General features: G+C 46.0%; 1 protein-coding gene across 10 annotated transcripts in view; it reads right to left on the reverse strand.

The window, feature by feature from the left end:
* Nucleotides 1-19,427: 19,427 nt before the first annotated feature.
* The window catches only part of RASAL2 (RAS protein activator like 2), a 164,911-nt gene continuing 157,735 nt past the window's right edge, over nucleotides 19,428-26,603 (reverse strand). For 6 of the 10 annotated variants that reach the window (XM_077181999.1, XM_077182000.1, XM_077181997.1 and 3 more), the window contains 2 exons: nucleotides 26,139-26,169; nucleotides 19,428-24,253 (listed from right to left, as the gene is read on the reverse strand). In XM_077181999.1, the coding sequence (XP_077038114.1) occupies nucleotides 24,123-24,253; nucleotides 26,139-26,169 (162 nt within the window). In that variant the 3' untranslated portion in view covers nucleotides 19,428-24,122. The remainder of the gene's footprint in view (nucleotides 24,254-26,138; nucleotides 26,170-26,603) is intronic. The other 4 variants (XM_054638350.2, XM_077181996.1, XM_077181995.1 and 1 more) reach the window with 3 other exon arrangements.

Below are 26,603 nucleotides of genomic sequence, written 5' to 3' on the forward strand. Positions count from 1 at the left end.
TCTAACCAAGAGACAAAATCTGCACATTAGAACAGAAGACTGTCTGAAATAAGTTCCTCCAGATGGGACAGGGAAAATAACATCATTCTTAGGAAGTCAAAATCTATGGAATCTTAATTCAAAGATATCTTCCTTCCCATTAACTCTTTTGGAAATTACCCAAATAATTTTCTCAGTCAGTTGTCTTTAATACAATTTTTCTGATGAATACCCCTTACACAAAAGGATTTCCCATAAGAAAACTGCTAGTGATAATTGTAACTTTTGTATTATTCAATACAGTAAATAAGATAGTCAGTGAAGGTGGTTTTAATCTAATCAATTTCATTTAGGTTTGGAACAAGGCACTTGGCTGGTTATACATTATATGTACCTTCACATAAGTAGCAGTTGATGATCTATATTGTGGCACTTCTGGAATACATGTGGACACTCAGCTCCATTTGCAGGTCACTCTCTAAGCCACCACTATTATTTTCAATAATTTTCATTTTCAAAACTAGGGATTTTGTGGTACAAATAAGAGAGGAAGGCACACTTGAAACACTCAAATGGAAGAATTATCCATGGCAATGTATAATGTTTGCCAGAAAAAAATGCAAATAGTACTTGGACTCCAAACAAGAAATCTGTCTCACAGATCATGCATCATTGTGTTAACCCAATAATTTCCCAATTCCATAAATGTTGATAGTTTTTCAGCTTGTTAAAGAGACCATCAGATTTAGAGTGTCTCCAAGGGGATGCAACTGCATTTCACTGGGCAACCCATCGAGCTGTCCCTTCAGTGTCACTCTCCTCTCTGCTCAGAGGAGCAGGCTGGACATCAAGGATGAATTTTCCACCTCTGAACCCCTTGGCACTGCAGAGCCTCCCTGCTGAGCAAACTCTGAGCATACCAAGTGCAGCTCAGTGTGCTTGTCTAGACACTCATGACCCAGCCCTGCCACATTGTCCCATCTATCCCCACACAACAGACAGGCCTCTCTCAATGATTATTTCATTCCTCATGTCTCAGACAGCAGATGGGACCCAAGGAACAAATTAAAATTGTTTTAGCTGCAGTGTCTGCAGGGCATCTGCAGAATGCAGCAGTGCTCTAGCCATGCCCTTTCCTGTGTCAGAGAAATGAGGGTAATTCCCAGCTGTCTACACAGCTGTACCCTTTCCAGAGCTCCCCTGACACCTGGGAAATCCTTCTGCAGCCAAAAAGAACAACTACTGACAACTGCTTGGCTTTCTCCTGTGCTATTCAAGGGTCTTGGGCAGGATCACTGCTGCCAAACTCCACTTCCCACCTGGCACCTCTGCAGTGGAAGTGAAAACACCCCCACTGGAAAGGAGCTGGAGCTGGGATGTCTGCCATGGTCTGGGCAGCAGCTGCCCGAGGAACAGCCCAGGCCTGCACTGCAATGCTCTGCTGCTGTGCCAGAGCTCCAGCACAGCTTCATTCCCAAGCAGTCAACACCCAGTGCAGGCCTGCACTGCAATGCTCTGCTGCTGTGCCAGAGCTCCAGCACAGCTTCATTCCCAAGCAGTCAACACCCAGTGCAGGCCTGCACTGCAATGCTCTGCTGCTGTGCCAGAGCTCCAGCACAGCTTCATTCCCAAGGAGTCAACACCCAGTGCAGGCCCGCACTGCAATGCTCTGCCAGAGCTCCAGCACAGCTTCATTCCCAAGGAGTCAACACCCAGCCCAGGCCTGCACTGCAATGCTGTGCCAGAGCTCCAGCACAGCTTCATTCCCAAGCAGTCAACACCCAGTGCAGGCCTGCACTGCAATGCTCTGCCAGAGCTCCAGCACAGCTTCATTCCCAAGGAGTCAACACCCAGTGCAGGCCTGCACTGCAATGCTCTGCCAGAGCTCCAGCACAGCTTCATTCCCAAGGAGTCAACACCCAGTGCAGGCCTGCACTGCAATGCTCTGCCAGAGCTCCAGCACAGCTTCATTCCCAAGGAGTCAACAGCCAGTGCAGGCCTGCACTGCAATGCTCTGCCAGAGCTCCAGCACAGCTTCATTCCCAAGGAGTCAACCCCCAGTGCAGGCCTGCACTGCAATGCTCTGCCAGAGCTCCAGCACAGCTTCATTCCCAAGGAGTCAACACCCAGCCCAGGCCTGCACTGCAATGCTCTGCTGCTCTGCCAGAGCTCCAGCACAGCTTCATTCCCAAGGAGTCAACACCCAGCTCTGGAGGCGCGGCTGGGCTCCCGAGCAGGCCCAGACCTGTCCTGGGCTGAGCACACACCCTGCTGCAGCATGGATGTGGCCATTACATGCCAGAACTCTGCAAAAACACCTGGCAACTCCTGCCTTCTTATTCTAGTGTTACCAGAAAGAAACGAGACAGCACATGGCTTTTGCAGCTTTTTGGTTGGTGAAGTTATAAAATTTTCCAACATTTTCACAAAATGGTCCGGAAAGAGGAATATAAATCTTCTCAAGTCATACAACAGTAAAGACTGGCACTCCTTGCAGTTTTGCCACAGAAGCTCACAACCACTGTCTTTTGCCCTTGCCTACTCCAACTGCTAACACAGCCAACAGTTCAAATTTGGAAGGAATTTGCTGCTGGTTTTCTCTTCCAGACCTTGAGCCCTCATGTGGGTTACTATGCTTCTTCTGGCTCAGGTTTCACAGACACCTGACTCCTAAGGATTTCCAAGGATCCACTCAGTTCTTGAAGAATCCACACAACTGAGACTACACCATGTTGAACTTAGAAGGAAGGGCAGAGTAGATTTTATATTATGTGGATGACTCCTGTGAGTTTTTCAGTTTGGTTTAATCCAGATTTTAATGCTTATTATATAGAGAAAAGTACAATCATGAATAATGGGAAGAAGTTTCTTTATCTCATTTCTCCTGCATTTTTAAATCCAAATAAAAGCTTCACAAAGTTCTGATTCACATACCTGGAATCTATAAAAACAGAAAAACATCAAAGCACCTCTAAACCTGATCCAAAAGTGGTGTTCTCTGGAGTTTTGCCCATGACAGCTTGACCCAAAATCATGATAGGTATTGGGTCTTCTGACAGCAACAATCTCTCTTAGAAACACAAGGATTTCTTAATTGCACACTCTTTTTAAAAAATAAAATATGTTTTAAACAAAAGATAGATGAAAAACAGGAACAAAAAAGAACCAGAACACGGTATCACAACACAGTTAAGATTAGGCCTTCAGATGACCTTAAACCTGCATGGTAATACAAAGGCTTTGACCCAGCTGTATGGTATTAGCCCTTTTCTACATCTGCTATGCAGCTGCAATTACAAATAGCCTCAGAGGATGTGCTGATGCTCAAGGAAAAAAAATGGGAATTTTGAGTTGCAGAAAAGGATATTTGCTCGGCCAGTTCTGTACTTGCCATGAACTCTAATCTGGACCCCTTGCTTACAGGAGATAAAAATAATTACAGATAAAAGCTTCATAACCCAAAAAGTCTCTGTTTCTACAAAGAAATTACAGCTTACTAATGTGAAGTCAACAATTTGTCTTAATTGTTTGCTGGATTTTTTACATTTTAAAACACATAAACAGAGCATGTTTGTTTAATCTGAGGTACTGCCAGCAGTCACCACCTCAATACAAGTTGTGTAAAGTGCCAGCTGCGTGCCCTTTGTGTGACAGAGAGAAGTCTGACACCTCAAAAATATCACAGGACAGAGAATTTGATAAAATGGGTTATCTGAAAGTTATGAGACTTTAAAATGGATAATTTTCTCATCCACTTTTCTCATTTATATATTGTGCAAATTTAAACACATGTATTCGTGTTCCTTACACATTCCTATCTTACAGCTTTCTCAGTGAGCAGGTTAAAGTCTCCAGGAATGTTCAAAGTACCATGTACAATGTCACATTTTCCTGTTGGCTCTGATCCTGCCACAGACTTCAGGAGAAACTGCTGCTGGGGTGGCAAGCTGGACAATCGAAAATATCTAATGAGAACCAAGAGAAAGACAGTGTACCTGGCTAAAAACACATACCAGTGCATGCAGGCAGAATGTAAGGGAAGCTAAACAGAGGGAAAAGATCTTCTTTGCAGTGGAAGTCACAAAAATTTGGTCACACATGGAAAAGGAGCAGTACCAGGGGTTCAGTGTCAAACCTGCCAACAGCCAGCAATGTGCAGTAATGCACTGCACTCACTACAAATTGGAAAGGAATTTAAGATCAAAACAAATACATTCAGAATTAGTTCTATTTATAATATAAAGCATTTTTCCTGAAGTGTTTACAAATTAAAAGAGTAAAAAAAAAAAAAATTTTATAACTATGTAAAGAAATAAACAGGAATGAACTGAAATCTGAAATGCAGCTACTGCAATGCAAGGCAGAGTAATTGTATCAAGAGTATAAAATTTTACTGGGGGGTCTACTTTAAAACAAAAGAAACCCTAATAGTCTTTGAAATGTAAGCATGTGGCAAGCCACATTCCCAAGAGCAAATGTAACTCCCCAGGATTTGTAAGAGCAGATCAAACAGTCCCACATGTGCTCAGGTTAAAAACACCCCCCAGATAAAGATGATCAAATTGGTACACAAACCTGCCTGCAGCAGAGGATGCACAAGATAATCCAAAGGAATTTGATTAAGTGCTTAAGAGCCTATAATGAATTCAGGAAGTAAAACACAACATTATTACAGGTACAAGTGCATTTATGTGTTATGTAAACACTGCTGGCACTGAAAGTTAACCTAAGGAGTGAGGCTGACCAAATCCTAAAATGAGACTTTATTAAGAAAATAGCACTATTGCCCAGATGAATTAATGATTTGCCTCCTATAATAACACATATAAATAATGTTCCTAGTTTCACTGCAATAAAACCAGCCAATACTTGGTGTTATTTCACAGGGCCAGGTGGGAATACTGATATTTCTGGATAATTCCAGTACATCCTTCTCAACAGAGAAGCTGTAAAATTGCACTCACAACTCACTTTCTAGAAGCTTAAAAAAGGCATCTCAGAATCATAAATTTTATACAAAAGCACTGAAATAAGAGTATGGTTTTAAAAGAAGAAAGCAACCCTAAGATTTCTATCATTGTAAACACTCGTGCTGGGACCCATCCAGCAGGAATCCTGCCCACCAGCTTTATGTAAAACTGAGGTTTCTATAATGTAGAACACTTCCTGCTGCTCAGAACTGAGGCTGGGAAAGAATGTACCAGCTGTGGAAATACAGCAGCTTCTAACACCTTATAATCCCCATTAAGAACCCAAAGCTGTAGGAGAAAATGGGGGGTTTTAGAAATATGACTTAGAATATATCTTTCTGAAACACAAGGTGATACCATGAGCTCAAATGTGACATATAAAGTGACCCAAGCTTATCAGTGCTTGCAAGCTCCTCCTGGTGCAGGTATGGATTGTACTGCTTTAGGTGATGGGACATACAGGGCAAAATCCTCTGTGATGTGCTCTTCTACCCCAGGAAAACTGTCCCCTGGCCTAGAAAGGAAAGATGATAGGACTTGGCCTACCTTCTAAGCCTGCTCTGTCTCCACACTTATTTGCATTTGAGCTCTCTAGTTACAGTCACTGTGCCACCTTTTTTACTTAAAGAGTGAAAACTTACTACATCAATACTTCTCCCAACACCAGCCATGTCTGGAGAAATATTCACCCCACAAGCACTTAAATGCATACAAGCTTCACACTGCTGAGGTGTTGTGGGATTGAGGAAAGAAAAGTGACTTGCCAACACCTGAGGTGCATAAAAACAAATCCAACTGAGCAGAAGATGAGTCTGCTGTGTCCTGTGAGGTGCTCCCAACTACTTCTCCAGAGATGGATGTGCTGCTCGTGCAGAGATGAATGCACAGTGAGGAAGTTTTGGTAATAAGTGGTTTGGTAATACATGGTTTGACCACAACAGCCCCACTGGCACAAAGCACTAAAGGAACAGTTGCAGAGGTCCTCAAGCTATCCAGGAAAAAAAAATAGCACATAAGGCAGAGCAATTAATTGGCTGCTATATCCATACTGTACTGCTGTATACTGGGAAATAATTGAGTGGTGTGATTTAAACATTTAATTTGAAAAGTGGTCTTTCCTTCACTAGAATTGTAATATATTTTTACAAATGGAAGTTTTCCTTTTTAACATGATCACTCTTGAGAGATGCTGAACATGCACAGCCAATGTCACAACTCAGTTTTGCATTTTAAATAGTACTCTTAAATATAAACAATATAAATGCTCTGTTGAAAGCAACTTTGAATACCCATGATTCACACTGCCAGCCTGAAGGGCAATTAAAAACCAAAAGAGAGAACTATTTCAGAGCTAATAAAGGCTGCAGCAGAATGGACAGCATGGAGCACAGCACTCCAACCCTTTTCAGAGCTGTATCTGTCCCAGCCTTTACAACTGTGTATCAGCCCAAGCTCTCCCTGGCACTACTACACTCTTGTCTCACAGAGAGGAGCACGTGAGCATTGCTCACATATTTTCTTTTCAGAGAAATAAATGATAAGAAATAGTGTTTTAAGATGCTGGCTTGGGAAAATGACTCAGAAATGACACCAATCCATGGCAGACAGCCTTGTGGAACTACAAACCCTCTGAGCCAAAATGTGAAAATGAAGATGGCTCTTGAAATCCTCACAGAGAGACTGCCAGCACAGGAACACACAGACCAACTCCTGTGAATGCTTAGGGAGATCATCAGCGACCTGTCAGGCCTGGAGCAATCCTGTGTGAGAAACCTCATCAGTTACAGGCACCTACTTGTGCTGCAGAGCAGGAGAGAAAGCATTTTCTTCTTGCTAAAAATATTTCCTTCCCCTCTTCAAAATGACACAAGTATAACTGCACCTGACCTATTTTTCGTCCTTATTCATTTGGTGGAAATCCTGCAAAATTGACACCTAATTTCCAGGTGCTGTTGCTTAGCTTCCTAAATTATTAATGAGTGTAATAATGATCCCTTTGCATCATCACCTGGGTCAGGGAAGAGATGCAAAGATTACAACCACATCAGCACTCTCACATCAGAGCATTTTTATGGTATTGGAAGATCTCCCCACCAGTTTCAATCCATAAGCTTGCATTTGATACCATGGCCTGATGATACATTATGTTAAATACAGGGAAATAGGGACCAAAACCACGGATGTCTCACCAATTTGGTGTGTTCAAGAGTGGTGCCAGCTGGAGCCAGAAGCCACCAGGAGTGAGGGAGCACCGGGTGTGCTGATTCTGACATGGGTTTACACAGAAGTGAGGAGGAGAGAAGAGATGGGACTGGTGATGGGATCTGACAGGGAGATACTGACTTACAGGAAAATTTCAGATGTCTTGAAAATGTCCAGAAGTATTTCAAAAGTGAAAAGCAGGGATGTTTCCACAGCTGTACCCTTACCTGCAGAGCTGTGTCAGCTCCTATTAGGATGTGGCCAACAGGGAGAGCTTTTCTGCTGGATTAGCTGTCCATTCTCCCAAGGCCAATGACAGACTTCTGCTCAGCACTTCTGGCTGAGCTGGCTCAAGATGTTCTGCTTCACACGTGCCCATCAGCACCTGCCAGCTGGGAGCTACCCACAGAAACCTGTGAGCCCTCTCACACTTTGGAAAAGGCCGGATGAGTGAGCTGTAACCCCTTTGATCAGCACCTGAAGTCTCACCTGGGGTGGGGCAGGGCACAGTCTCTGCTGCTGGCACATAAAGGTGACTGCAGCCTCCAGCAGAGCCCTAACAGGTACAAGAGGAGAATAAGGTCTTCCATAGTCACAGCTGCTGTCAGTGTGTCTTTTCATGGCCTGAACAAAATCCACGTAACAAAAGCACAGCTGCTCACCAGTGGTAGATGCACACCTACACCTTCTCCTGGCACAGCTGACCCTCACAGGACTTGGAGCCACAGGCCCAGCTGGATTCTGGAGCTGGTTTTGCTCTCAAGGCTGTAGGCATGGAGACATTCAGCCACCGTAGCTAAACTCAACAGGGAAAATGAAATGGAGCTCCTGACCAGCAGGACACACGCTTCGGGAAGCTGCTCCTCAAGGAGAGGCAAGAAACAGCCACAGTGCCACCTCGGCTGGCACCGGGCACCCTCCAGGACCGGGCAGAAGGCTCTTAAATAGTCCCCAACACGTGGCCAGCCGTCAGGAGATCAGGCTCTGCTGCGAGCCAGCTGTGGGAAAAGGGCAGTGAGAGGAGGAATCGGTGAGATAAGGGGAGTCTGGTTGCAGGTGGAAAGCAGGGAACTGGAGCCCGAGTAAGCAGGACGGGACAAAGAACAAATAACGAGCACCAAGTGATCTGAACAACCGCGTTCGCCCTCCCGCTGCTCGGCCCATCTGCTTGGAATTTGTTTTCAAAACAAGTCCTATTTTCCCTACGCCTGCCCCATCCAAGCTCCCATCCTGTCCTTCATGGATCCGGTGCTGTCACTCAAAATCATTTCGAGCAGAAAAGCTGAATTGAGAAACAAAGAAAACGTACTGTTTAACATACACATTCTTCACCCCGATAAGTTCCTCTCGGCTGTGTTTTCCCTTCACTTATTCAGGTCAGAGCCTTTATTACAGGCACTCAGAGACAACGATGTTTTCACATGACTGACTGTGCTACGAATGCATCACAAGTCCTGTTTGTGTGGAGATCCAAACAAGAGCACCCTGCTGGAGCACCCTCAGCCCCCGAATGCGTTCCGTGACCTCCCCTAGAGCGGAATGAGGTCACCGCCATAATGAGCGCTCCAGAGGGGGCTGCCAACAGCCCGAACCGGCTTTTCTCCGAGAACGCCAAGTTACACAAGGAACGGCACGAACTAAAAGGGCTTCAGCTCCACCCTGTGGTCGTGAGCAGCTTCCCAAACCATTGCTCTGCTCCTGCTCCGGGACCAGGGAGGGACGGCACACGGGATTTTTAAACTGAAGCGCTGGACGCCTCTGCATGGGCACTGCCGTTTTACAGCTTGAGGTGTTCCAGGCCACAGTGGAACACCGTGGTCTGTGCCTTCATAAACTGCGGTTAATCCTTACTCTGATTATATGCACTAGCCATCACCATCCTCTTTGGGACTTGTCAATTTTGAACATTTCACTCACCATCTTACAAACAACCAGCTGGCTGGGCTTAGCACCACAACCCTGTCTCTCCCTGCAGTGATTTTGGGAGCGATTAGGATGTAAAACTTCTCTTTTCTAACTCATGGTCCTGCCTTTAACCACTTTTCATATTTCTCTGATGAGACACTGCTTGCATATAACTCTTACAAATAACTTTTAGAATTGGGGATGCTTTTAAGGAACGTTTTTCTTGCCCAAGTTTTAAAGAAGGGAATGGCTCTCTAAATGAACTTGCAATTTCAATGACAGGAACCTTGAGAAATTCAAAGCCAGCTTCAGCTCTGTTGGTTGGCCAAAAACTAAATAGTTCATGTCTGACCTAATTAATACTCAAATACACATCAGCAACTTTCAGGCTCTAAGGCACAAATTTGTGATGAGTGAGGCTCAGGAAAATACTGTCTCTTCACCCAGCACAAAACCCCCTCAGTATCCCTGTCATGCAGAATACTTTGGGGTGGCACTGAAATGCCTCTTTGTGACTCTGGGGAGCAGGTTCTGGGTTAGACAGACTCAAGTCCTGTGTAAAATGTTAGAGCCCTTTATTCTAGCTCTCATCACTGCTCTGGTCCCTCCTACCTGCCCCAGGTGCTCTTCCTCAACTTTTCAGAAGGTGTGTCATTTTTACCTCTTTATTACCCCCATATCATACTGATACTCCCATATCAGTATCTTTACTGTGGCGTTATTTACATTTCAAAGCGTTGAGCCTGTAGCATTTGTCTGTGAGTTTTGAGAGTCTAATTAGATGCAGTGCCTCATTTTTAGCTAAATACTCAAAAACATATGCAAAAGTTGAAATACATTTTAACCAATGTGTGTTGCATGTAAGCAAAGCTGTGGATTTTTTCCAGTCTGAAAAGCTTCCAAACCTATTCACTTCAAGCATTCCCTTGTGCGTTCCCTCTCACCTACTTAGAGAGGCCCATATTTATTTTCATTTTAATAATATTTTCACCACAAAACTGGTTTGATATGTTTATCTTTCAAACTATATCACATTCATCAATTAAGGCTTGGAAATGATACACAAACAACCTGAAAAAAAATGCAGCCATCTTTCCTTCTCCCACGCAAAATCTAACTTGTAAAACCAGAATTTCATGGCATTTTATAGCAGCTATTTAATTTTTCAGTTCCTCCCAGATCAAACTAAGTTTTATATGCAGCAACAACTTGGACAATGCATTGAGTACAGCACTGCAATGGTTTCACTTGCAGGATGAAGGGAAGTAGCCAATGCATGGAGGCTCTAGCACACACCTACCACTGCCAGTGTGGGAAGAGGGAGGAAGGTGAAGAAAAGGTGGATGCTTCTGTCCCATATGAATTCAGCAGGCATTTTATCACCAAACCCCTCAAAATCTGACCCCTTGTTAGCACAAATGCAATGCCAAGGGAGTTTGGGAACCCTCTGATTTGAAATAATGGGCTCCATCTGTGCCCATCTCCCCACCTTTTGGGTAGTGCTGTTGGTGGTTCAGGAGATTCTTGTGAACTGAAAGTATTTCTATAGTGCACAAATTTTGTTTTTATGGAAGGTAGGGGTTGTTCCCCCAAGCTGTGTGTAGGTAAAACAAAATCTGCAAGAGACATGACCAGCAAATTTCTAAGGAAAAGGGTTCACTTTACAGCTAGAACAGTCATTATTTCAGTCTTCCCTTTGTCATGTCATATAGCAAAGCCAGAAGATAAATATTTTGGGGATTGCCATTTAGTCACTAGCACAAGCACCTCATTTCTGGCCTTTCATTAAATCTTTAGCCAAGTACAGCCTGATGTATTTGGTGCTCTAAATACTGCTTTAGCACTCAGGAGAATTTTCAGGGAGAAAAAGCCATTTCAGAGCCCCTCACCTTCCAAAAGATCACCCACAGTTCATATTTTAATAAAGCTCTATCAGGTAGAAACAAGCATCCAGCTGCCAAGCATTTAACTGTTAAACCACAACAAATGAGGAAAAAAATCTGTCTTCTACCAAAATCATGGGCTGAGGGGCAGAAATGCTTTGATGATACTTTTATGAAACATTAACCTTCAAACATAATTACCACAGGCACTGAGGTTGCACCTGAAGGCTGCACTGCTGGGGAGAATTGCTGCAGAAGTGGCCTGCAGGGCAGGAACGTGGCAGGTAAACACAAGGAATGTCTGCACAGAGATAATGGGATACAGGGCAGCAGGCAGAGCATGGCTTCAGGGGATCGAAGTGCTGCCACTGACACTTTCCACATGCCAGCAGAGGTGATGGTGACTTGGTTGACATTGCATGAACAGTAATCTTTGAAAACAGACACTGAAGCATAAAGCTGAGCTGGAGAGCATGAAACCAATGCTATCCCTGCTAAAATCTTGTAATGCTGAAACCATTTTAGTGGCAGAAGAAAAGAACTGAGCTAGATTCACTCTGAACAGTTCTACATCTACATTGTACCTTGAGATCAGAGATAAAAGGAACAGGTATTTCAGTCTTTGCAAGTTTTCCATCCCTATTTTGCAGATCCAGGAGTTAAGGAAGAGGCATAAGCATCCAAAATCTGGTATGGCTACATGATCCTTATCTCCTGCCTGCATTACCTGGTGTCTGCAAAATGCAGTGACTGAGACTGTGTGCTGTGCCTTCTGAAATTACAGTGAGGGGAGGGACAAGACAAGACTGAAAATCAGCTTTTTAAAATTTTTGGACCACAGCACTGTTCAGTGCCCGTACACTCAGATGTGTATCAGGACAGTATCTAGCCCAGAGTGATTTCTTCTTCTTCAGACATCTGAGGTAGACTGATCTATTCAAACTCCCTGCACTTCCCCACTCAGCCTGACCTTTACAATCAGCTCAAAAGCATTCAGAAGTTGTATGCAAATATAAAAGATGTAATTGTTGGAGCTCGTGTTTCAGGGAATGCAAATAAGAGCAGCATGGAAGGGGGCCAGGCCTGTTTGGGGTGTGATTTGCAGAAGCAATTGATGTGGAAGATCCCAGTGTTAGCAGGCACAAGAGAAAAGACACACAGCCAGTTTTGAAAGGCAGCAAATTCCAAGTTCTTCTTGGCCTTCCAGTTTTTTCTCCCTGGGATGAGTTTAGGGGGTGTGCCAGGGATGAAGGGCCCTGCCTCACACCACTTGCATTGCAGCCTGGACTGGGTTTCTGCCACCGTAAAGCAGAAGCAATGGGTTGGCTTTAGTGCTCAGTGTCTCAGAGAGAACATTACCAAAACAGCTTCTCCAACAGTCCACTGGACCAAACATTAAGGGCTTGGCTCTCAACAGCCACAGCTGTGTGTCCCAGGATAGTGCAGGGATAGCACAGTATCCCTTGGGATTTGCTTACATCATCTCACAAATCTGCATGCTCTGATGGCTGTGATAAATTTGTGCTTTAAACCACTAATGCTTCAGTCAGAGCTGAGCTCCAGGGATTTTACAGCACTATTCCTGTCTGCCTCCAGCTCCACAGGGGGCTTGTCTGCCTCCACAACAGGGAGAGAGGCACCAGCAGGAAACACAGGGAAGGAACATGTCTTACCTAAGTTCATGCCTCACAATTCACAGCATACAATCCAGAGTTTTGCTTCTCTGTTGGTTTTCTGTTCTTGGCAAGCTGGGTGCCTGAAGAGGGAGAGAATACACCAAATTCCATGGTGGAAGTCATCAGTCATGGTGTTCTAGCTCAGTGTGAAGCCAAGGTAAGCCCCACAAAGCCTCTGCTGGGAACATGGCAATAAAATCCTCACATGGAGATAAACTCCCTTCATTCAGGGCTGGATCTGTCCTGCTTGCCTAGCACACACTTTGGATGGAGCTGCAAAGGCCATGCTCAGAGGATCCTGCCCTCTTGGAATAACACCCTGAAATGTGCAATTAGCATCCTCCAAAATGTTGCCTGAGATGGCACAAAAGCTGAGCCTCTTTTTAGCCCTGTTTGCAGTGAGCAGAGTACCCAGCCCATGTAACAACAGTTCATTCTCCTCAGGATTTCTGTTGGCACAGGGGAGAAATTAAAATCCCTGCTATGTGTAACAAACTTCCATCCCTGCAAAGGAGATGCAAACTGGGTGGTGCTGCCATGGCTCTGCTCTGGTTTGCATGGCTACCTGTGGAACAGCCTTTCTGTGCCTGCTGTCTGGCTGGCTGATAGGCCAGGTGGGATTCCCTCACACATTTCTGCACAGTGAATCACTAATTACTACATCCAAACCCAGTCACAGTATTATTACAATTTGTAGTTGTATAACTTGTCTAACTGTCTGTACTTTCAGTACTTTTCTTCCTTTTCCCACACCTGAACCATCCTCTTTTTATTCCAGCCCATTCAGTTAGCTTTCCAAGATGCTCTAGTCCTCACATGCTTGAGGATAGCTCCCAAATTTGCATCCTCCAAGTCTTGTTAGCATATCCATGCTGTTTATCCTGAGGTCAAAATCAATAAATACTAATCAGTGTCACAGTTGAGACTCACCATACAACTTCAGAAGGTTTTAAGCATTTGCCCACACAGAGTAACACCAGACCACCTCAGAAGGCTGCAAGCACCTCCCTTCTTGTTCTTTAGCCCAACCTTTTATCCCCTCACGTTCACACATTACACCTGTGTGCCCTCTGTTCCCTTTGGTGGTTGCTCAGTGCCCCTGGGCACTCCATGGCTCATTGCTGTCAGTGCTGCTCACCTGCTGCTCACAGCTGTAACCCACTCCCAATCACCACAAACTGTGTCCCTACAAATCAAGGTCTTGGAAGTGCATTTTATGACAATTTACTGCCCTCCTTTCCAGAGAGATTCTTACCTTCCAGTCTGGTAGTAATCTTCTGACCTCCACTTAAAGCAACAGCTTTCCATGTCTTATCCAGGATCTGTCCAAAGCTGAAGTAGCAAGATCTGCTGCATATCCCTCATAGGGAATGCCCCCAACTCCCAATTACCACTCTTCAGTCACAGAAACATGAAGCCCTTTACTCACAGTCTCAACACTTGACCTTTTATGCTGGGGTGAGAATTTGCCAAGGGGGAGTAGGTTCCATGGTGAAGAGCCTTCAGAAATACAAACATGAAGGCTACAGACACCAATATTGTCACCTCTTCCAGAATCCAGATGTGATTCCTTGAGAGGCCAGGTTCAGAGTGAACCACAGCGTTCTGTGGCAGCTGCCTGACTGCCCAAGAGAGATCCTTCACCACAGTTCCCAGCAGCCAACTTCCCCACACGGGGCCCTGCTGCTGAGATGGGCTGTCCTGCTGAACCCTGACATGGGTTCCCAGCTCATCCCCATGGGTACAAGCAAAGCCTGTCATTATTGCTCTCTGTCCACTTCTCATGCCAGGCTCTTTACTTACATCAGTGCGTTATTGCACAACCATTGATCATTAGCTCACTTTTCCTAATAATCAGTTCTGTAAGAGAAATATTGCAGCCCAGTGCTGTGGGTAGGAAGGAGAGATTTGTTTAGCTAGGCAGCATCTGCTCTGTCCTGCTTTTTATGTTCCTAGTTCTTCAGTGGGACACAAATTAGAGGGCAGCATGAGTGGGAAGTCTCCATGGACAGTGTCACAGCAACAGATTTTGATGTGATCTCAGAGAGGTCTGGAGTTAGCAGGGATGGCCTAAGGCTTTCAGGAAAGATGAGCATTCTACTGACAGCCATTCCAAGTGGATTGAATTGCAAATGTTACTGAACCTGTTTGCTGATAAGGCTTGTAGCTCTCCCAGCATCTGCACAAGTGTATTTGCCCAAGATACTCCACATACTTGTTTTTCATGCTGATAAGGGAGCAGTGGTTAAGGAAACACTTGTAGCAATGAGTGTGTTCATGTCATGCCTGCGTAGGAATCATTTATCAAATTCATTCCAGACTCACTCCAGTAGAGGCCCCTCTGATAGCTGTGACCCTTAGGAGACAAAAAGTGTAGCAGGAACGTGAGAAATGAGGAAAAACTGGGCTTGAGTGTGGTATGTACCCACCCACCACTCACACAGCTATTAGAGAGACTAAAATGAAATTAAACACTTGCAGTTCCCTGTGGAGCCCTGGCAATGAAAATGCCAATCCCCACATGGAAGAACTACAGGCAGGTTGAAATAGTGATGCCAAAACTTTTGATTCACTGCATTTTCTCCTTTCCCATGGGGAAAGCAGCCAGCCTGCCACAAACTGGACTGGGCCAGATCCAAGTTAAACAGATTCCAGGTCGCTGGGTTCCTCCAGGTTTTCCATCAGCTGATAAAAGCATTACCACTCTGATGAGCCCACCAGGATGGTCTCTCTATGATGATGCACCTTCAAATCCCTGATCAAAGTCAACTGCAAATGTTGCATTGGAAGGTGTAAAAGCTTCATTGTCACTTTAAAACTTTCCAACTATTTGATTGCACCCTGCTTTGTGTCTGGGGGGTGAGCCAGCAGCCAAAGTACTGGTACTAATGCTCCAAAGACTGTAAGACAACAACCCCACCTTTTACCTTGTGCCAAGGTGTGCAGTGAACATATCTGGAGCAAAAATTGCTTTTACTGTTTAGGGCCAGGGCCAGGCCAGGTTAGTATTTATTGCCCCAGTCTGGAAGGACATCTGTTGTTGGGGAGCATGAGCATGAGACCAGGCCTGCCCCAGTGAGAGAATGAATCAGTACCAGCACAGTCCTACACCTGGGCAAACTGCAGGAAAGCTGTGAATCCAGAAAAGCTGCACAGAGCCAAATCACCAGGGAAACACCTGCCCAAAGCTTCACATCCAGAACCAGCCAAATACTTGGATCCTAAAATCATCCTGAAATCAGATGCCTGTGTATTTTTGACCCAAGGACCATCTGAGCTGCTCCCCAAGGACAAATCTGCCAAAGGAGCTGATTCCTGCCCCACAGCATTGCAGCCATTCCTGCCCTGGGCTGAGGGCAGGGCAGCAGCTGTGCTCCCACCAGAGCTGCTGACAGGACACCAACCCTGGCTGGGACCCACCCAGCTCCTCTGGGAGTGGAGTGGCTGCCACCAGCTGATGAGGTCATTCTAGTCGTTTGGAAAGGCAGTTGAAAAGCCACTATTGACAATAAATTGTTCTTTTCCCCCAGGATTTCTGATCTCTGGGATAACCAGTGCTGCTTGCTGTGAACTCCCCAGGTGCCCCTGATAACCCTGAGCCTCTGTCCCTGGCCAGGACAGGAGAAACCCTGCAGCCAAGTGGGAGCAGCAACTGGGGACATGATGCCAGCTCTCCAGGGCACATCACCACAGCAAACACCCTCAGGAAAACCCCCAGACAGCAGCACACGGGCAGAGCTCTCACAACAGCTGGGAGCCACGAGGGAGCAGAGCATTGCTGTGGTGAGCTGTGAGTGGGACTGGGGGCATGGCTTCCTTCAGCCTTTCCCTCTTCCCCCTTAGGCACTGATTCCAGTGGCTGATTCCAGCAGCTGATTCCAGTGGCTGATTCCAGCAGCACACTTGTCAAGTCAGCAGTTGGGGCAGATGGACTTTCCATTTTAAGATCCCTGTTTTCCCAAAGCCTGTCTGGACTCTGCCCATGGGGAGAGTTTAAAAAAAAAACAAAACAAAAACCCCAAAACAAAAGCAAAAAACCCCAACACAAAACAAAAGCCCAAAAACAACAAAACCCACCAAAACCCCCAAAAACAACAACCAAAAAATCCAGCAAAAAACCCCAACAAAAACCCATGACAAAGAATATGTAACTGAGGGAGCAACAATCTTTCCACCCTTCAGTCAACCCCAGAGAAGATGGAAAGTATTTTATCTACTTTTTGCTGCAGCAATGACTTTCTAAATGCTTCCCAGTAGAGCACAGATCCTGGCATGACAGGGAGCTGCCAATCAGTTTCCTAAAGAATGAGAAAAATCTGAAAGGCTCTACTTAATCCCAGTTATGACAGTCTCTATCACGTCCAAGATCTTCTGGCCTTCCTGATCCTAAATAATATCCAACAATATAAACTAAATATTTGCAGTACCTTCTGGTACTGAGGACAAGGGAAGTCAATCCTCCACCAATCCTTCCCACCAGGGAAGTCCTGAGTCCTGGAAAAAGTCCTTTGAAAGTGCTGAGGGAACCAGTGCACACAGAGGTGTCACTTAGGACCAGAGCTTTGAACTGTGAGACACACCTATGATCCACACCTGCAGTCCAGGGAAAAGGGACTTGTTCTAGGTACAACCCCATGCCCAAAGGGATGTGTGCTCCCAGGCACTGCAGCTAACTGGGAGGCCACACTCTCACGGGTAAGAACTGAAATCCACCAAGCATCTTTTCAAAGCCTTCAGAGAGCTGTTTTTTACTGGACATTCCTAGTTTGTGTCCCTGGTGAGGGCAGTTCCTCCTTTCAGAAACGCTGTTGGCTCTGCAGCAGGATGTTCTGCACAGCTCTGGAATGCTCAGGAGTAACAGCCCTGCTCTCTGAGGGAGGAAGGGCAAATCCTCACAATGGCCCCTTCAACACCAGTAACAATCCATAGTGGAGTTCAGGTAGGGTCCAGCATGGATGGTCCATGTCAGACCCTCGTGAGAGCAGGGAAGGGCTGAGTACCTGCATCCTGCAGTACCTGCATCCTGCAGCTCAGCTCTAACTCCTCCCTCACTGCAGGCAGAACTTGCACCTTGCCATGCAGAGCAGGAACTGCTCCCACTGTCTGCATCTGCTGGACAGCAGAGAAAAGGTGGTGAGAAACGTCACTCGTCTCTGTGCAGGTCACTTTTCACTCTCAGTTAGATTCTGTCATCACTGTGTCATTCTTCACTGGGGTCAGCACTGGGTCCCTTGTGATCCCCCTCCACTTGTGACACAACAGCCCTTTGGGTCCCATTATAGTGTGAAAGCTGGAAAACTTGGAGGGTGCTGGGACCATCCATCCCAAATGCCCTGCTCCTGGCAGCCACCATGGCATCTGCAATATTAGTAATAATTCCTTCCATTTCAGCCCAGGCTGCTCAGCTACTGAGCTGGGCTAAGGAGGGTCTTGAAAAGTGGGCTCAGCTCCACAGAACTCACATTTCCAATCACATTAGCAGGATGGAGCTGAGTAAGGACAAGGAATTCATGCTGGCTGCAGGAAGAACAGACAGGTAGCCAGGTCTCATGCCTACAACCAGGATATTTGATCTACCCCTACAGCAAAAAGCAGGAATTTAACACATCTTCTGGAGACATGAAGATATTTAATCTGTGGGAGCAGGAGAAAGGTGAAGGGCAGCAATGTGAGATGGGTCCTAGCAAGACCAAGTACTCTCTTCTGACACTCATATCTCAGAGTAAGCAAATTGCTATTCCATCTGCTAATGGATCTAAGCAGCAGCTGCTGTTCAATGTAAAGCAGCAGCACACATCCTTGGAAATCAGTCAAGGTTGTACACTTGCATCCTTTGGGCAGGAGGACTCTTGGAGGGGAGCTTCTCCCAAGAAATTTCCCAAGGGAACTTGGGAAGAGTGGCAGGACAGGCTCCAGAGCCCTGTGTGCTCTGACCAGAGTGGCTGGAAATGGGAGAAGAATTTGCACATTCACATACAGTTTTACACAGTGGAGTAAAGTGGAATCCAAAGCCCTCTGCCAGGTAGAACACCTGGGTTTGGGACAGAAAAGCCCAGAGTTGCCCCAGTTTTATTGCTGTATTATCCCAGTGCCATGCAGAGGCTGGAGCAGAGCACATGGGGTAGGGCCAGCCCCAGGGCACTGTGGGTCTGCTGTGGGCATCCTGCAGGCTTTGAAACTATGGAGAAAGAAGAACTCTGTGAAATTCAAATAGAGAGACTTTGCCAAAACACTCCCTTGAGTATGGATTTTACACTCAGTAAGTTCACTGTGGAAGGTTTTCCCATTCACTATTTCATACATATATGAAGAATAAATGTAAATATCTTAGAATCCAGCATCTGATGTGAACCTGTAAATAATATCCCTCTGCATGTTCATGCCTCCAACTCTGCAGCTTTGGGCTGCTGTGTGAGAATGTGTAATTTAGGAATGGACTGAACAGGAAAACCAGGCTGATCACATTCATTGGTTTGGTGTGAGGGGAATAACCACGGTAATTAATACACAGAATTCTCTTTTCAGCACTCAGTGAAAAACCCCACGGCTAAAGGAAGCAGAGAGCAGTTCTCAGTGTCTCCACAGCTTGTCGCTCTCTCACTCCACAATGCCAGAGATTTCCCAGCCTCAGGAGGCAGGAATTGATCCTGTTCCCCTCAGCCCTTTGTTTGCTCAGGCTGCTCCAGGTGGGAGCTGCTCTGTCCCAAACATTTTGTCCCAGTGGGAATTCCTTCCCCTGCACCCCCTGCATTTACACAACCTGAGCACAGAAAACAGGGGGACTTAAAATCAGTGTAAGTTTACAGAGTCCAAACTGTTTAAAGTTAAAGTTTATTTGTATTCTTTGTAGGAATATCAATAAAAGTCCTCAAATGTATCTATATCTGTACATATTACAAGAACCTTCAAAAATTATTCACAGAACAAAAATAAATCTTCTTTAGAACAAACCCAGGCAATGAAATGCAGAAATGGATCTCAGAGACCAAACAGTCCAGTGCTACAAGCATAAAAATACGGCTTGAAAAACAAGTTTATTCCTTTTTAAAGGTGTACTTTGTTGAAATAAAAAATAAATTATTTAGAGCTATCACTGTAGAACAGTTCTGTGTAGTAACACTCTTATTAAGGCCCTTGAGACAGAAAAATCTATTTTTGCAGGTAGGATTCCTGGCAGGCATGATCTGTAAGGACATGCTCACTCTCCTGGGGGTTAACTTACTGTGGAGAAGGAAAACATTTAAAAACATCACCCTAAATTTAACCCTTTTTCCGCTGGCAGACCATGCCCACCACTGATGGAAATGCACGTCATGGTTCAACTGGGACAGGAATTGTTCTCCAGGAACAACACAGACATTTTTGCAGAACACAAGCAGAATTCATCCACACAAGTAAGTATTGCTGACACATTCCATGGACATGGCTGTAAAATTCATGGCCTTTAAATTAAAAGCTGGTGGGTTTATGCAAGCATCAGAACATGAAATGAATATATCATGGGGGAAAATCTCACAGGCAAACCAAAGCAATTACATGAATGCAAAATACACCCCATTTCTTTGATGATTTATTAGATGGATGAATAATTTATTAGTGGATACACCTCATATTCTCTAACTAGAAAATACACACATCCCTTTCCACGCTCCTGTAGATTCCCTGCCTGAGTTATGCCACTGAAGAGGAATGTGGCAAAATGTGTAGCTGTATGGATCTGTGCTTTTTCCAGTAAAAAGCTACCCATTTTGGATACACCAGGGAAGTAACAGTTGGTAATTCCTAGATGTGAAATCTATTTCCCCTAGAAAAAAAAGGCCTGAATTCCTACAGTTGCAAAGAACAGGGATTTACAGGATTTACTGCCTAGGCCATGCTCCCTCTGTCCTCTCAGAGCCTGTCCCTGCTCACCTCACACCCTGCAGACACCACACACAACCTGCCAAGAGGCTGCTCCATCTCCCTGCCCTGCTGTGCTGGCCTCAAGCTTTTCCTGAGCACTCAGGAAGCCCAGGTGGCTTTGGGGTTTGGAGAGAACCCTCCTAGAACGGTACCAACGTGGCCAGCATGGACTGAGACACCAAGATGGGGTGACTTTCCTGTTCAGTCTGAGGAACACGAGTATTCCTCCTCCAGGCTATCCAATTTTTCCTGCACTACTTCATCTGTTCCCCAGTGAGAGCAGCAGCTCCTTGCACAGATTAGAGACAGCCATCAGCCTTTGCTCAGAGTGTGAACACAAAGCCAGCTCCCCATCACACATTGCACCATTCACTCCCTCAGAGCCCACTGGCCATGAGTCTAAACCCAAACGTGATCAGGCCCAGGCAGGGCTCCTGCTCCTGAACAGAGCATGGATTTTATCAGTCTGGACAAAATGGAAACTGGCATTTTCACATATTGTCAGCTTGAGGCGGCTGAAAGTTTTCTGGCAGGCTGCTTGGTAACAAACTAGGAGAGACAGCTGCCTGCAGGACTCAGGAGCAGTGTTTTGTGCTGCAGCAGATCAATTCCAGTCTAGCAGCACTGACTCTGCAACCTTCATCCCTCGGTGGCAGAGCTGGAGGAGCACCTGAGGGGAGAAAGTGGAAAAGCAGAGAAACAACCAACCTAGAAACGAGCTCTGAGACCACAGCGAGGGGTCAGGCTCTGAGAGAGCCACTGCTTCTTCCTACAAGCATTCTACAAGCTTGAGAAACACACAGGAGAATGTACAGTACTGGAATGATGCACTACCAAAGACCTCACCAATACTGAGGCAGGGATTTTTATTTCCCCTCTAAAAATCCAGGCTGAAATGCTGCCCCTATTGCAGAAACCAAAGTGGACACCTCAGCATCAAACCACACAAGTCAGCCAGTGACCCCTGACATTACCAGAGCACTGGGGAGCTCTGGGGAAAGGTATTTCCCAAAATAATGCTGGAATAACTCTCCTAGACCAACACATCTGCTTCTGCCTTGTTCTGTCAGGGCAGCCCCACAGGCGCTTGCTCACACCTCGCTCACAGCACACCCACATCACCTGCACCGTGCCACAAGGGGGGCAGCTTCACATGCCCATCCCAAAAGGGATGGAACACGTTCCCCCATGCTACAGCTGTACAATTACAGTACATGGCTCCAGGGACATGCAGATCCCACAGAAAGAGCCCACAAAAAGGGTTTGTGTAAATGAGGCCCTCACATGACAGCTCAACACAAACTGGAGAAGTTGCTACGGCTGCAATGCCTGAAGGGAGAAAGGAGAAACTCAAAGGCACAGTTTGAGGAATAAAATATCAGAGGTCAGCAAGGATCTAGAGCTGGAAGACGGTTTGGAAAGTATGGAAAAGTAAGCACTGCTGAGCCAATGCAGAGCACAACCCCAGGTGTGTCAGTGCCACCAGCACCGAGTCCCGGCCGAGCAGCCAGAGCAGCTCTGATCCCAAAGAGCTGAGCATTAACCCCACATCCCAGCTCACTGCTGTGCTCCAGAAGGCCTGGCTAGGATTGATGCACACACATCCTACAGCACAGGGGCTCTGCACTGATGCACAGAACACACGGGGGTGGTGATGGTGGCTTGAGCATCGTGACAGCAGAGCACACACACTGCTCTGCCACCTCCTGCATCAGCCAGAGGGCTGGGATGAACTCATTTCCAAAAACCAGGCAAACTTAGCAACAGACACCAGGTTTGGGTCTTGGTATTGCCAATAACTCATGTGCAGGGAACTGGCTTAGACACTCCTGCATTTTTCATGAGACAATCCCACACTGAGGCACCTCTCAAGGTTTTGTCTCAAACTGAAGTAAACTTTTCCAATTTCCACAGCACGTGAGAATGGTTAATCACACTTGCTGTTATCAGTATGTTTCTGTAATTAACAATTTCAATCAGTGCTGCAATACTTGCATTTACTGTGAGGGTTTGAGGGCTAGAAATGCACAGCAAAAGCTGGAAGTAAAATTTCACACTTGACTTCAGAATCTGAGATTAAAAAAAAAACCAACCCTCTCTCAGATTAAATATTGTGGCACTTGATGAATCATGAGAATTGACAATACCAAGCCATTTAGTGTTCATCTGTTACAGGTTGTGAATGTCACTGTCTCCCAGGAGAAGGTCACTTTGGAGCAATATCCCATTCACACACAGTCTGGAATCATGCTTCTATGAAACACAACTGAAAGAAACTGGAGACAAAAACTTAGTCAAAACTCCTGAAAAGAACTGCAGTGTACAGAACTCAAAAAAATCCCTTTAAATTATCCAGAGAAAAGTAAATTTCAGCAGAAATGGAAGATCTTTCAACAAAGGTGCAGAAAGTACCTTTCATTGGAACTACACTGGCTAAGCAAGTGGCTGAAATAGTGAAAATTAGTGAGCATTAAAATACAGAAATCCTCTAGAAAAAGGGACTTTTGCATATGGAATTTCCTGTGTTGGGCATGGGCACCCTTTGGTTAGCCCTTTCCCGAGAGGATTAACCTGTCTGTTCCTGATGGAGAGCAGAGAGGGAATTCAGGGTGCCTCTGCAGGGGGTGTACAGTAGGGATTGGCTAGAAATCGTTAAAAAAGTATTTACAGGTCTGTAAATCCTCCAAACAGAAGAAAATATAAAACTGCATCAGAACTGGGCTACAAAAGAAAGAATCCTACCACAAAATCCTGCAGATTCCCTCTGTCTGACAGGAAGCCTGACTGTGCAAATTCCAGGAATCCAGCTTGCTGCTCCCACTTTGTACCTTCTCCAGAAAGGCTGTTTTATGACAGAGCCCTATCAGAATTAGGTACAGGACACAGCAAGAGCCAGTTCTCGTGCTAAAACATTTGCTATCAAGTTTGCATTCAGCTAAAGACCAGCTGGGGAAGAGGGGAATAAACCCAGCTGGTGAGTTTTCCTATGGAATTCATTTCACTCCATTCATGTCCTTTGATCAGCCAGTTGCTGCCTCGGGTCACCCGCTGCTCACGTCTCACCCACAACACACACGCACACACACCCCCCTCTTCCTCCTCCCAGGACTGCAGTGCTTTCAACAAGAGAAAAACAACAACATCAACAATAACAACAACAACATAATAATAATAATAAAAAAAATAGCAATAATTAAAAAATCTACAGTATTCACTTCCTTTTGGTATATTACATTGGCATTTTCTGTACACAACCCAAGAGCTCCCTCTATTTACACAGTGATCCACAAGGACTTATTCTGGGGAGCCTGGTTCTCCTGGCCCTGAGTGGGGAATTAAAGCCCACCCTTCAGAGTTGCTTTTCAATTTTATTGAATGTACAATACTATCTTAAAACAATTTAAAATACAATTTTAAAATACAACTCTAAAACAATTTTAGAACAATCTTCAAACAATACAATCTTCAAACAATACAATTTTCCTTTTACAGAAGAACTATGTGCAACAATCAGTGACGGTGAGGGGTCTTGGCTCTGCTCCGTCTTGCTCTTCCACGGAGGTGGTTGGCAGCACCTGCAGAATTAGAAACTGCTGTTCTTAAATTCACCATTCTCCGTGATGGAAAGCTTGGGAGGGTTGCCATTCCGGACGTGCATGGTGTAGCGCTCCTTTACCTGCGTCAGGGCGCTCATCAGGCGCGTGTTGGCCGAGTCCAGGAACACGATCCGCTTCTCCTGCAAAGACAGCCCACAGTGTCAGAGCTGCTGCCCGCCCTGGCTGGGAGCAGCCTGGGCTCTGGCAGAGGCAGCTGGGCCAGCGCTCCCTGCCCAGATGGGCTGTCTGCCTCTTTCTGTTTTCGGGGTGCCACGGGCTCCTCTGCGGCCGCTCCGGCCCTCCGGGGCTTTTTGTGCGACGAATCCGAGTTACAGCAGGGAATTGATCCGGGCATGGAGGCTCCACCCAGCCGGGCAGGGTTTTGCCACAGGGGAGTGGGAGGGGGTTGGTGTTAATAACAATGGTAGCCAATTTCCGTATTACATTTTAGAAGTATATTAGAAAAACAGAAACAGGCAGCAGAAAATAAAAGTGGTGGGGAGGTTTCATCTGGCAGAGAAAAGTGCAAGTGGTATCTGCCGACCATTGTCTCTGTGCTTTGGATGGAGTGTGCTCAGAGTAAACTCATGGGATGCTTGAAATAAATAAATAAATAAATAAACAATAATAAAAAAAAAGCAGATAATGGCAGCCTGCGGTGACGGTGCAACAGCAACACAGAGAAGCAGCAGCCAAAGCTAACGCTGAGGGTTACTGGAGGTGAGGGGGAGAGGGCACTGTGGGTGGAGGGAAGATGCCATCGACAGAACACAAAGAACAAACATGGAACACGCTGCTCCTAAACCCATTCCAGCTTGAGGGGCTCCTGGGCTCCTCAAATGCACGTGCCTGGTTGATTGTCCTTGCACAGAACGTGCCAGCCTCCACTTGGAGCAGACAGCTCAGGGATGTGTGCAGCTAAATTGACATAACCCATCACCAGACCCAGCCTGCTAACAGTGGGATACAGCACGGAGGGGCAAGCCAAGGAGTTCTTGGCATAATCAGAGATGACGATTTCCATCTTTCCCCCAAAAAAATAATAATAATGCAGCTGCAGAAAGCAGTGCTGGAGACAGCAGGAAGGTAACTGTGCTCTCCATGCCACCAGCTGACTGGCTTTTGTTCTTTGAGAAGGGAAAATGTCTAATTTGCTCAACCAAAACAAGTTGCAGATAGGAACTCTTCCCAGTCCAGCCCATTGAGAAATAAAATGGAGGGAAGAACAATGCACAGAAGGCATAAACATTAAGGAAAGTTCAGACACACTGCTCAGGAGACTCACGTGCTACCACAGCCCCTTGGGATTCGGATCCCAGCACATCAGTGCGTGCTACAGCACTAATCAGCAATGCCTGCTTTTCTCAGTGGGCTGCCCCACAGAGCTGAGTGCTTGGGTGCAAAAACAAAACAGAATTTAAGTCCTGCTTCTGTTACAGCCCTCAAGATGCTGAGTTCTGTGTAAAGCCAATAGAGGAGGAAGAGGCACAAGGCACAGGGCCTGCCTTAGCCCTCATCCCAATGCAGCTGATGGGAGCAGGGAGAACACGGAGCCAAGGAGTTACAGGCCTCTCCTCCCAGGCTGAAATGAGCCCTGCAGAACACAACTGCCTCAGAAGGAATGTGCTCCTCAGCCAGGCAAAGCTCCTATTCCTCCAACTGTATTTCACCTGGAACATACAATTTAAAATGAAAGTTTTCCTTCTGAAACTTTTCCTGAAAAATTTCTAAAAATTCTTTCAAAGAGTTGAGAATGAAGGGGTGGGTGTTTTCAGACACTGCTGAGCACTCACTGAGCCAGTCTGCAAAACAGCTGGAAGTCCACACTTGGAAAAATCAATCTGAAATGCACAAGGCTGGTGAGTTGAGGCATCTTCTCACTGAAAGGAAAATGGGATCTACCAGGCACGTCTCTGTAACATGCTCAGGGCACAGGGAGCAGGAGGAGCTGGAATGGGTAGGAGGTCAGTGTGCTGGGCCAGGACTGGGTACTGCTCAGCTAGAGAACTGATTGGGTTTACTTGCCTGTTGGAATTATCTCATCCCCATTTATGACCTGTAATTTAACACAGCGGAGATGTCACTTGCAATAGCAACCGGGCCAGTTCTCTTTGCAGCTGCGCCGCTCCGAGGAGAGACTCTGGCCAGACCTATCCCTGCTCAGCTCCAGAGCCAGGGGAACAGCTCGTGTCTGTGTGCATGGGGGCAGTGCTGGGAGCTGCACTGACCCCTCAGACCATCCCAGGCTGGTGTTCCTAGGCACAGATCCCAGGTCACTGCTGCTCCTGGCAGCCTTTAACTCTTGAGCTGGGTGCGATGAGCTGGGGTCCAGCCCCACACGATGAAATCTCACACAAAAAACCACCTTTCCTTTTCTAGCCACTGAAGGAATCAGACTAAATAAAATCTTCCAAGCACGACTTCAAGGGATTGCTACAGAACCCAGCAGACCCCTGGGCTCCCCTGGTGAGTCTGTTCTGAGTCTTTCAC

Source organism: Agelaius phoeniceus, chromosome 8 (genome assembly GCF_051311805.1).
Source record: "Agelaius phoeniceus isolate bAgePho1 chromosome 8, bAgePho1.hap1, whole genome shotgun sequence".
Taxonomy (NCBI): Eukaryota; Metazoa; Chordata; class Aves; order Passeriformes; family Icteridae; genus Agelaius; species Agelaius phoeniceus.